Raw genomic sequence first — 12,763 nt, 5'->3', positions numbered from 1 at the left:
TATGAGGAAAAGAAACAGCAATTACCAGGCAGTACGTATTTTGATACAATAAACACTAACATCTGAAGTTTATTTCTCAAAATCTATTATAAGAGGATGTATAATGCACCAGATGAATTCCAAGCGCTGCAATGGTGGATTTTATTGGTTGCAATAAGTAGTGCAACCTGTTTCTTGCTACTCATAAAGAGAACCTTAATTGTATATGATTCATTTGTAGCATATTGTGCCAACAATATTGGTCAGAAGGGTAAAGAGTTCTCCCCATGGACCTTCTAATAAATGTAGATAAAATCAGCTAAAAAACATAGGTCAAAATGTGGTATGATACAAAGACGACTCCTCTGCAACAACGCTTTGGAAAGTACTATGGCGTATTTTTGCACAATAGTTCGGAAACTCGGTGAAAGATTGGTAGGATGAAAGACCAATTTACACTTGCAGTTTTCCATATGACAGATGTTAATAGTCAACTTAGAACATGGAATGTACACACCAGTGCCCAGTGATAAACCTCCTGACAGAATTCGACTGCTTGCAGCAGCAAGAAGGAAAGCCACACACCTCTCTCCATTAGCACAAAATAAACAACAAAATCCCAATTTAAAGTGTCATATTTATGCCATGTGGGCTACACTAAGGGCAGTTGTCTTCAGACAATGCTTGAATTTCTTAAAAGCTACACTGAAAGCATTTATGTTGAAACAACACCTAAGCGCCATCTACCTCCTATCACTTGACATTGAAGTGGTGTGGATTCAGACCTACATTCATTAACATTGTATATGTTCACACTAATCCTAAAGTTTGCATTTAAATTTTGGTTAAATTTCTTCATGGTTTAGCTTGCAACCTAGTACCATGCAAGTGTGTCCATTTCCCCCTCTTTGGTTTGCTCTGGGTAATAAACCTGTTGTGAATCGTACTAGAGGTATTCCTGTAGTGACAGGATTGATTTAAAAGGTAGTATCGAACGCTCAGCCTCACCTGATGACATTTTAAGTCAGACCTTAAAACATCCTTACAATTTTAGATAAAAATGCCAGTTTATAATAAGTTTCTTCCTATGCTAATATTTCTGAGCTTAATTCTGATAAAACACCAAAGTCTAACTACACAACACTATCTGTTTACAGTTTATGTTTAAAGATAAACATCTCCACTGGAAACAGATGATACACAAATCATAAGATTTGCCTTTGTTCTATCAAGGAAAAACTCACTTTTTTAATGGCTTTTTTGCTACATTTATGTTTCTCATGGGAGAAGGCTTTATAATTGCTATTGATGTTACCTGAATAAATTAATACATGCCCAAATGGAGAAATGTAAAAGTTCCTTGTTTAGCCATTTCAGCAAGATTTTAGTACAAGATGGGTAAGTTTTAAAAATACATAATTCAATATTTATTTTCTAATAAAATAGTCCACACAAAAAATTGTCCCAAATTAAAGACACTCCCATTAATTAAGTGTCCATAGAATGAATAGGAATAATATATGTACTCTATGATATATAACTGTAAAAATATTATGTCTTCAATGATCTGGTACATTAACTATGGAAAGCTATTTTTTTTTTTTAATATTTTTATGTGAAAAGCCTTTTCGAATTTCTCAGCTATTGAATCCAAATAATATCATAGATTTACAGATATATTTTTTTTATAAAGAAATTGTGAGAAAATGGGTTGTTGGTTGACTGGGTGTTTAGCCCTGGCCAAGCAACAGCCACAATTCCTTGCAGGGTGAACCACAAAGGTCACTAAACTAACATGCTCTTAACACCAGGTATCCGGGCACAACAGGCAGCCAGGCGTAACTTGGAGGTTATGTGTAAAGTATTTATGCAGCACAAAAACAGTAATCTAGTGGAAACACACCAGAAACTTCCAAAATAATTTAGAAAAATAGAGTATATGTTAATAAATTGACACTAGAATGACAAAAATCGATTCAGTAGAACTAGAATTATGAATTTATAACGTTTTTAGTGAAAACTAGCACCTAAGTGATCTACGCCCCAACTGGTGATATCTAGTTCACATGTGAAAGGTTATAAGTCAAAGACTAAGGTCGACCACAATGGAGTGTGGTTTGGAAATGTCATGGTTCTCAAGACTCAGGGACACTCTATTAATATGCATAAACCCCTGACAGTAGCCCCACACACATACTCACAAATGAATGGTAGGAGAGTATGAATGTGGAGAGGGAAACAGGAAATCACTGTGAAGTCCACAACTCCCACAAGCCATCACTAACAGGAGGGAGGAGCCTGAACTATAACAGCCGCTCCCCTTCCTGGAGCCGGTGCTTGTCAATCGGTACTGTATTGTGGAAGAGAAGCAGCCGGAGGATTGTTTTCTTGGGACTTGGGAGATTTGGGAGTGGAGCCATGAAGAAGCCTTTTGCACGCACTCCTACTTTCGTCATACCCATACAGAGGCAATCTGTGTCCCACGGCAAGTTTACCGACCGCGCTATGTCAGCCAAATGTCAGCTTCCCGATCAGTTACGGGCTTCGCCAAGGATGCGGTGATTTCCGTGGATTGGGGGCGGCTGGCGCGCAAGAAACTGGAACCGCATCAGAAGGGTTCTTATTTGCCGACAGACAAGTACGGTCTCTCGTGGACCGCTGGATCGATCCTCAATACATTTCGGGTGTATTACTTTGACTCATGTGAATTGCGGTTGTAACGGCTGTATTTGTATGTGCTACTTGGTGAGTCTTGACACTTATGCTGTAACAAGGATTATTCAGAGACTCCGGGTTTCCGTTCTGCTTCGCTATGGAGGAACTGCAGGAGCTTAATAACCCCAGGATACATGTTTAGTTTAATTTAGTTACCTTTGACAGTCTCCAGATGGATACTTCCTCTTCCACTTATGTGGAGGGATTAGCTCTGCATATGGTTGTATGAAGAAAAGCTGATGTGTGTGAGTTATAAAGCAGTACAAAAGGGGGTGGTGATGGACGGAGTATCAGAACCAATCAAACACTCACACCCAGTCAACAGATCTGGGTTTGATCCATCACTGTTCTTTTGCCCACTCTGCCACCCCAGTTCAGACATGGCCATATGCAAATCAGTCTGACCCTGTGCCTCATGGGAACAGTCCAGCCCGAAATCCCAAGCCATGCCTTCCGTGGACCGGAAACAAGCTTCCTAGGACCGGTTTCTGGCATTTCAGCCGTCTTCAGCCAGGCTTGCTTGAATCCAGTGGCAAAGTGAGCAAGGGACTCACGTCTGAGCATACCCTGCCAACTTATGGCGAACGAAGCAGTACAAAAGGGGGTGGTGATGGACGGAGTATCAGAACCAATCAAACACTCACACCCAGTCAACAGATCTGGGTTTGATCCATCACCGTTCTTTTGCCCACTCTGCCACCCCAGTTCAGACATGGGCATATGCAAATCAGTCTGACCCTGTGCCTCATGGGAACAGTCCAGCCCGAACAGCCAAGCCATGCCTTCCGTGGACCAGAAACAAGCTTCCTAGGACCGGTGTCTGGCATTTCAGCCGTCTTCAGCCAGGCTTGCTTGAATCCAGTGGCAAAGTGAGTAAGGGACTCACGTCTGAGCATACCCTGCCAACTTATGGCGAACGAAGCAGTACAAAAGGGGGTGGTGATGGACGGAGTATCAGAACCAATCAAACAATCACACCCAGTCAACAGATCTGGGTTTGATCCATCACCGTTCTTTTGCCCTCTCTGCCACCCCAGTTCAGACATGGCCATATGCAAATCAGTCTGACCCTGTGCCTCATGGGAACAGTCCAGCCCGAACAGCCAAGCCATGCCTTCCGTGGACCAGAAACAAGCTTCCTAGGACCGGTTTCTGGCATTTCAGCCGTCTTCAGCCAGGCTTGCTTGAATCCAGTGGCAAAGTGAGCAAGGGACTCACGTCTGAGCATACCCTGCCAACTTATGGTGAACAAAGCAGTACAAAAGAGGGTGGTGATGGACGGAGTATCAGAACCAATCAAACACTCACACCCAGTCAACAGATCTGGGTTTGATCCATCACCGTTCTTTTGCCCACTCTGCCACCCCAGTTCAGACATGGCCATATGCAAATCAGTCTGACCCTGTGCCTCATGGGAACAGTCCAGCCCGAACTGCCAAGCCATGCCTTCCGTGGACCGGAAACAAGCTTTCTCGGACCGGTTTCAGGCATTTCAGCCGTCTTCAGCCAGGCTTGCTTGAATCCAGTGGCAAAGTGAGTAAGGGACTCACGTCTGAGCATACCCTGCCAACTTATGGCGAACAAAGCAGTACAAAAGGGGGTGGTGATGGACGGAGCATCAGAACCAATCAAACACTCACACCCAGTCAACAGATCTGGGTTTGATCCATCACCGTTCTTTTGCCCTCTCTGCCACCCCAGTTCAGACATGGCCATATGCAAATCAGTCTGACCCTGTGCCTCATGGGAACAGTCCAGCCCGAACTGCCAAGCCATGCCTTCCGTGGACCGGAAACAAGCTTCCTAGGACCGGTTACTGGCATTTCAGCCGTCTTCAGCCAGGCTTGCTTGAATCCAGTGGCAAAGTGAGCAAGGGACTCACGTCTGAGCATACCCTGCCAACTTATGGCGAACAAAGCGGTGCAAAAGGGGGTGGTGATGGACGGAGTATCAGAACCAATCAAACACTCACACCCAGTCAACAGATCTGGGTTTGATCCATCACCGTTCTTTTGCCCACTCTGCCACCCCAGTTCAGACATGGCCATATGCAAATCAGTCTGACCCTGTGCCTCATGGGAACAGTCCAGCCCGAACTGCCAAGCCATGCCTTCCGTGGACCGGAAACAAGCTTCCATGGTGGATGATTTACATTTGGTACCTGTGAAGCTATGCCTATGCTTGCCTGATTAATCGCCCCTTCTCTCTTTTTTCTCACAACCACAGATATTTCATTCTCAGTGAAGAGGCATACACACCTGTGCGAACAGAGAGGAGAGGTCTCCTTGTACATTTCTAATTTGTCCCCTTTACCCTGTGGTTGGACTTGTAGGGGGGTTATACTCTCTTTTCTCTGCTGGTTTGTGCAGGAGGGAGTGGGGAAACTAGTCATCGCCCCTGCTGGTTTGTTCCGGAAGGTTGGTGGCTTTTACTGTAGGCTTACTTGACAGGAAACAAGAAATGTATAGGGCTCTATTAACTAGTACCTTCAAACTTAAAACAATTCTTGAAAAAAATGTTCAGAAAGGCAAGGTTGCATGAGATATCCAGGAGGTCGTAATTCGGCAAAGCTAAAGTGAAGATTTCTACATTCCGACTTAGTTGCTGAAATGGACGAGGCAGAGGGCTGTAACCGAAAACAGTTCCAGGAGGTCAGAATCCCCTTTGGTGAAAGACTACTGAAAAAAATGTTCGGCTGTATAGAACAACGTAGCAGGAGCAGCCACAAAGTCAAATCGACCGGCAATGCGAGCAGGTTGGTGCCAGTCTACTCCTGGTCCTCAGAGCATGTTGCTCATCAAATTAGTTGTTGCTCACATCGACTGATGAGGTGAGCCTTTGAAGTCATTTATAAATGGTTCACATAGATTGATGATGTGAGCCTTTGAAACCCTCCATATTAAAAGTGGGTAAGTGTCATGTCCTTGGCGCATTTCTGTGCAAGCGTAGTTTTAGGAATTTATTTATAGACCCTCATAAACAAGAACTTCAAGGTTTAAGGTTATTAACACCTGTACATACATGGTTGTTGGCAGCCATTTATATTATATTAAACCTTTTTATGACTTAACCAATACCTTTCCTGGGTAAGTCTCTTTCCCCCGATCCATACAGTGACTTTTGTGAGTGCATCTGGGTATTATTTAGATGTCTGTTCCCCCTGCTACATAGGAACTCCATGTTTTGGTTGAGTGTACAGTGGTGACATTTGTGTTATTGGGGCATTTATTACTTGAGACACTGTTCTGAAACATAGCTTCTCCAGGCACATCTCATTTCTACAGTGGTTTATAATGTGTCTGTGCCATCAGGATGTCACGTGCTGTGTACCCATTTTATGTTTATGAACAGTTTTCGGAACCCTCCTCCAAAGAATTCACTAATTTCTAAATGAGATGATAGTTATTAGATTTTAGCAGATCTATGATTTGCGAATCCATTCGAGAATGCACTGTTCAACATTGACTACATGAGTACTAACTAATGGGTGTTTCCCATCCTTCGGCCTGATGATGATCCAGTACAACATAACTTTAGAAGGCCTAAATATAGATATGATAATAGTGTACTGTGTTTATGTGATTTAAGAGCCTGTAAATACCTTTGGAGAAAAAAAGGAAAAAAAGAGGTATTTGGGTGTGGTGTGAATGAAAGTAGATGGAATAAATGTGGAGAATAGCATGTGTGTTAATAAAGAATGTGATTTTACTATTTTTCAGCTCTTTTTGTTCTCAGTCCTGAGGAGAACCCTTAAGGGCACCTGGAAGGGTCTGAAACGTGTTGACAGTTTTTCTGTAGTCAAACAAGTGTTTTGTGCAAAATATACCACCGCCGTATATGAATTAATCTATTTTGAGCTCAGTAGGGTCACTGTTTGGTGGTATGTCCATGTAAAAAAAGAAAATGTCTAATATTTTTTGTGAATGGTACTTTACAAGATTTACAAGTATAATTCCTGTATTGTTTAATCTAAATCTTTAACTGTACAGAACCAAAGAGACCAACAAAGAAATGTTTGGTTTTTTGTTCTTATTGCAGTGTTTATTGTAATTGTGATTTGTTCAGCTTTGCATGTTTTGCGAGTGAGTCTATCTCTGTGTATTGTAAGGTCATTCATTTTTCATGAAATTTGTTAAAATTGATGAGTATTGATGAAAATAATGTTTCAAAAAACAACTTGAAAATTGAAAAATATTGTCTGAATAAATTTAAAGGATCATAGTTAGTGGTTTGAGTGTGTGATCTTCAAGATGAATGATTGATTGAAAGATTATCAGTACTGGCACTTGTTCTGTTGATTTACATAGTATATATGGCCTAGCCTTACTGATTACGAGCCAAAGCCTTAATAGCTTTAAGAACTTTCTAAATCTGGCATTTTCAAATATGTATTGAAAAATCCGACTTTACCATTAAAGAGGGTGTATCATTAAATTTCTTTACCTGTTCCCAATTAGAAATTATAGTCTATTAAATATAATAGGGAATTCGCAAAAAATACAACCTTTGGGAGGGGTAGGCCTCGAACAAGTGAAAAACAAATTTAGTAGTTATGCGGTCGCAGAACATGTAAATCTTTTGTTTTCATTGATATTTAATCACCAAGCATTATAATATTTAAATGTTTCTTATCATATTGCTATTATTGCATTTTCTATTGACCTTTTGATGCTGATCATGTAAACAAATAGTATTAAATAAAAATATAGGCCTGTATTCAGTATAATAATTTATAATGCACCAAAGGGATAATTGCTGAACTTTGTAATATGATCTCCTGAAAGCTTCAGAATGGTACAAGGAGAAAAAGTTGGTTTACTCACTAACCTTATAGTCTAGATGACCGATACCTACCCAAACCTGCCCAAACCCAATAAACAATGACATATTTGACTGAGATCATCCATTAAAGCCTTATTGTATTCTATCTGTTGAAATCTCTTCATATATATTGGAAATAAATCTGGAAAATGTTAAAAGACTGTACTTTAGTTAAGGATGATGAGGAGAATTTAACAGAAACAATGATACAACACTATTTTCTCTCTGCTCTAGGACACGCTGCGTGGAATGATTACAGTCCAGGAACTCTTCTCAAATACGTCTGTAAATATTATCTCAGTAATCGGTAAGACTCCATTATTCATACTGTATTTAAAATATTATAAATGATTTTGACACTTTTTGCTGTGTGCTACAGTCATGGATGTATCGATTGATAAACAAAGGTTAAAGTAACCCTATAGTTAGGACAATCATTCAGTGACAACATTAACGTTTTGAATTTTAAAAAACACAGGAATTCAGCAGTTGTAGTTAGCAGCACTAACAATAACTTGCGCCCCCGAAATGTACTGCATATGACCTCACATATGACATCACTCATGACATGTTCAATGAGATCATTTATGTCATCACTAATCTCAAATTACATTAAAGGCTGTTGTCAGAGTCACCATATTCCAACATTATGTGATTGTTTTATGTGATTGTTTCATTGTGTTAATCCCTTTTTTTTAGTGATACTGACATCTGCAAGACTCTCGCAAGAACAGGTGAAACCCAACACCTACCCTCACTTGCATATTGCTCCAGCTCTTGCAAGAGTCTCACGAACCCATACATTTAAAGTATATTGCATGTATAATTGCTGAGTATCGTAGGGTATGTATATTAGACTCTGGAAAAAAAGAAGCCTCTCCACTGGAACCTCTCTCTTGAGAAAGATTTTCTCCACCTCCATGTTCTTTTTTTCAATTCCACGAGACTCAGTTAAAATTGTTTTACACAGGAATGTACACTTTTCTACATTACAGTACTTTTAACTCATTGTCCCATTAGTTGGGCGTGGGGAAAAATGGCCTCTCCAATAAAAGATTTTCACAGTATAACGTCAGTGCATAGTAGGGTTTGAGAAGAGGCTGAGTTCTCACTCACATAACTCCAACAACTGTGTATAGTAGACTATGTTGCGGGACTGGCCTCTCCACTGAGACCTTGCATCAAGGTGACCAGTGTTTAGAGTATAGTGTAAGGAGATACTACCTCTCCACTCACATCTTTCCTCAGGCATAGCAGTATGCATGGTAGGGTGTAGAAAGTACTCACCCCACATCAGCCGCGGCCCGTGTAGGGCGTGTTAGTGGGGCAGTGACGTGGCGCAGAGGAGGGGCAGGGTGGGGGTTGCAAAATGCGGCATACGGCCGATTTCAGGTAAGTTACGAAAACATTTAATAAAACGAATTTTGTTGTGTGCGCTGCATCGCCAAATGCGATGCAGCGCGTGCAACTGATCTGATTAAGGTTGGGACCAAATAGTACTTTTCCCTACCTAGATCAGTTAGGAAGGATCTTATATGGGATAACCATCCAATCTTGGTTACAGAATCCAGCTCCATACAGTCTCGGATAATTAGTTGTGTAAATGTATTCTTATCCAAAGACCATATACGATGCCAGAGTAAAAGGGGTTGAATTCTGGCTATGTCTGAGATGTGGGGGATACCCAATTCTAAGTGACATGCGAAAGTCGATGCACTCGAAGGGAGGGATAAAAGGAATTTCAAGAAAGCATTTTCTATCACTTGCAGAGAGTGTGTATTTACGTACCCCCACAGACCAGCCCCATATAGCGCTACAGATTGACATTTAGCTAGATATATTTTTAAGAGTTCCACAGGGGGTCTCTTTCCCAATTTTGTTGCAAAATTGACAATGGCCTTTGTAGTTCGTACAAGCTGAAGCTTTCTAGATTCAATCGCTGGTTTCCATTGTAGTTTGCGATCAATAATAATTCCCAAATAGGGATATTGATCTGTCATGGCAAGTTTCTCTTGGTTCAAATAAATTTCCTTCATTCTTTTTTTGCTAGAGCCAGAAGTCATAACAAAGGTTTTTTTTAAATTTATTCGTAAATCTAAAGTGCCCATAAAATCGGAATATCTATTTAATGCCCTTTGTAGCTCAATCGGGGTTCTGGCCAGTATCACCGCGTCGTCAGCATAGAGTAAGGCCGGAATCTGGCGATCTTTTACGTGTGGGAGGTCCTGACTCCCCTTCAGCATGGCTCTCTCCAAGCCGTTGGTATAAAGCGTAAAAAGAAAGGGGGCCAGGACACAACCTTGTCTCACTCCTCTCTCCACGCCGAACGACGCGGTTAATTCTCCATTAACCCCAAACCTTACCCTAGCTGAGGCATTAGAACATAATTCACGTAGGAAATTTAATAGTGCTGTGTCTACTCCCATGTCCCGTAAAATGGACCATGATTTCGTATGGCTAACGCAATCGAAAGCCGCAGACAAGTCCACATACACCATGTAGACATTGCCTCCTTTAGTGGATATATATTTTCCCAACAATAATGTCAGGTTTAAGGCCTGGTCAACTGTTCCGAGCCCCTCCCGGAACCCGAACTGAATATCCGATAAAATTTGGCCATCCTCAGCCCAGCCCTGGAGGCGTTCTAAAATGATCCTCCCCACCATTTTGCCCACTGAATCCAGTAGTGAAATTGGTCGGTAGCATGTGACATCTTGACGATCCCCTTTCTTAAAGATGGGGACCATAATTGTTTTCGACCAAGAATCTATTAATCCCACCCCACATGCCGCATTGAGTACTCTTGTCAAAATTGGGGCACAGAGTCCAAGATTTGATTACAAAAAGGTCTATTGGGACCCCATCCGGGCCCGGAGCCTTTCCATTTTTGCTAGCTTTTAGTGCTAATATCACTTCTTCTATGGTTATGCCAATATTTAGGGGATAGGATATTTCTAAAGGGGTTAAGACTGCAGGATCTTGGCTATCCCCTTCCGAAGGATTGTTTGCAAAGATCTTTGAAAAGTGCTCTACCCAAGCCTCCGCGTCAATTGCCACCTCAATGGTTGGAGAATCTTTAGAATTACAGAGAAAAGTTGATTTAACTATGGTCCAAAAAGCAGAACTGTCTTTATTTTTAGTGCTTTTCTGGAGTTGCGCCCATAGATCCAACTTGAGTTCAGTTTTTCTTGCTTTTAAGGCTGAGTTATATTCTCTCCTCAAAATTATTATTTCCTGGGGCACCCTGTCTATTTTTTGCAAATCTTTTTTTAATTTATAATGTGCTATCGTACATCTGTGATTAAACCATCCTGGTTTTTTCAACTGAGTTATTTTTTTTGATTTCACAAACAAAGCATTGTTAGTTGCTTTCAGGATCTCCCCGAAGTGTGCCAAAAGTTCATGATCCGTGGTATGCAAATCCAGGCATTTTACGATGTCATGAAGGACCTCTTTCATCATTCTATTTTGAATTTCTACCGAGTCCACCATTTCCCATTTCAGGGAATATCCATTAAGTTTATCCAGGTGAAGAGAATTTTGCCTTAATACACTGGATAATGTTTGGATTTGGAAATCATATAATGGAATAAATCTTATGGTCAGGGCACAATGGTCACTTTTTACGGTAATATGCGTGTCAAATTCCTCTGCCCGATTACCCATAGAATGACTTTCTCTACCAATGAAAGTCGCATCCGGCCAATCGGTTTCAGCATTCCTTCTATTGGCAATTACAAGATCCAAATCGATTAGTGTTTCGTTTAAGAAGGCGCCTGCGCCAGTATGCAAGAAATGGAGAATTGGCTCCTCTTGTTCGTCTGTTAACCCACACAATAACCCGTTATTTGTTTTGCAGAGATGTAAATTAAAGTCCCCTCCCCATATGATGGTTGCGCCCATAGAGGATGCCTTTGTCAATGTTGTTAAATGATGGGAGATCTGTCGCAGAACCACCAGTAATTCAAGCTCCTTTAAGTTGTTATAAAAGTTAACTAGGAGAACCAATTCCCCTTTAGCAAAACGGATGCTCAATATTTGAAAATGAACATCAAGAATTACCGATGTTATCTGAACATTTCCTAACAAGTTTGAAATGTAAATAATTAGACCACCCTTTGCTCTGCCGGAGGGTGTAGAAATATTTATTTATTTATTTATTTATTTATTTAGCGACTTGTAAAGCGCCTGGTGACCCAAGGGCATCCCCGCGCTATAAAGATTTGCTGTCCAGATGAGAGGGAGGAAAGAAGGGGGATGACATTATTTAGGGAATAAAAGTGTTTTCAATTTTTTTCTGAAAATCATATAATTGGGTTCCAGTCTAAGGGTACGTGGGAGGGAGTTCCATCCAGTGGAAGCTTTCACTGAGAAGCGTCGACCTCCAGTGCGTGTCTTTTTAAATTTGGGGATGTTGGCTAGGTGCTCACTCTCGGACCTCAGGGATCTGGACGTTTTATATGGAGTAACCAGGTCGCTGAGGATCGAAGGACCACCTCCATTGATCAATTTGTATGCCGTGCACATGGCTTTGAATTCCACTCTTTGGCGTACAGGGAGCCAGTGCAGGGCCTTGATAGCAGGTTTCACTGACACTCTGGAGGGAAGGTTCATGAGTAGACGGGCAGCTGCATTCTGTGTTCGTTGCAGTTTCGCCAGGGTGGCCTCAGGGGCTCCCAGGTAGATCATGTTACTATAGTCCAAACGTGATAGTATGAGCCCTTGGACCAGTAGTTTCCTGGCTGCGGGGGGGAGTAGGGGGAGAATCCTGCGGGTAGTACGCATAAGCCCAAAACAGGTTCCTGCAGTTTTGGCCGCTTGCGTTTTCATGGAGAGCTCGGGTTCTAACCATACTCCTAGGGTCTTAATTTCATGTTTCGGGGTAGGAATTTCTCCGAACACGTCTGGCCAGACCGCTGGGGGGATGGTCACCCATTGCTTTCCCATGAGCATCACTTCGGTCTTTGACCCATTTAGTTTTAGTGATGACTCGCACATCCAACCGTGGATTTCCGTAAGGCAGTTTGCCAGCTTGTCTGGGTGGTCGTCTAGTTGGGATAGGGAGACGACCAGCTGTGTATCATCAGCGTAGCTCACTATTTTTATACCGAATGGAATCACCACGTCTTCAAGGGGGGCCATGTAAGCATTAAAAAGCGTTGGGCTCAGGGAAGATCCCTGAGGAACCCCGCTCATGAGGGGAAGAGTGGACGAGCGATGGTTGCCGTCCCAAACCTGGAATGTGCGC

At 41.8% G+C, this 12,763-nt stretch overlaps 1 protein-coding gene across 1 annotated transcript in view; it reads left to right on the top strand.

Moving 5' to 3' along the window:
* The window catches only part of LOC146854040 (alpha-N-acetylgalactosamine-specific lectin-like), a 224,077-nt gene that overhangs the window by 191,698 nt on the left and 19,616 nt on the right, over window positions 1-12,763 (top strand). The window contains exon 6 of the mRNA XM_085650489.1: window positions 7,750-7,822. Coding sequence (XP_085506615.1) covers window positions 7,750-7,822 — 73 coding nt within the window. The remainder of the gene's footprint in view (window positions 1-7,749; window positions 7,823-12,763) is intronic.

This window comes from Triturus cristatus, chromosome 4_1, assembly GCF_964204655.1.
Source record: "Triturus cristatus chromosome 4_1, aTriCri1.1, whole genome shotgun sequence".
NCBI classification, from domain to species: Eukaryota; Metazoa; Chordata; class Amphibia; order Caudata; family Salamandridae; genus Triturus; species Triturus cristatus.
This window is presented reverse-complemented; position numbering and strand designations above follow the sequence as displayed.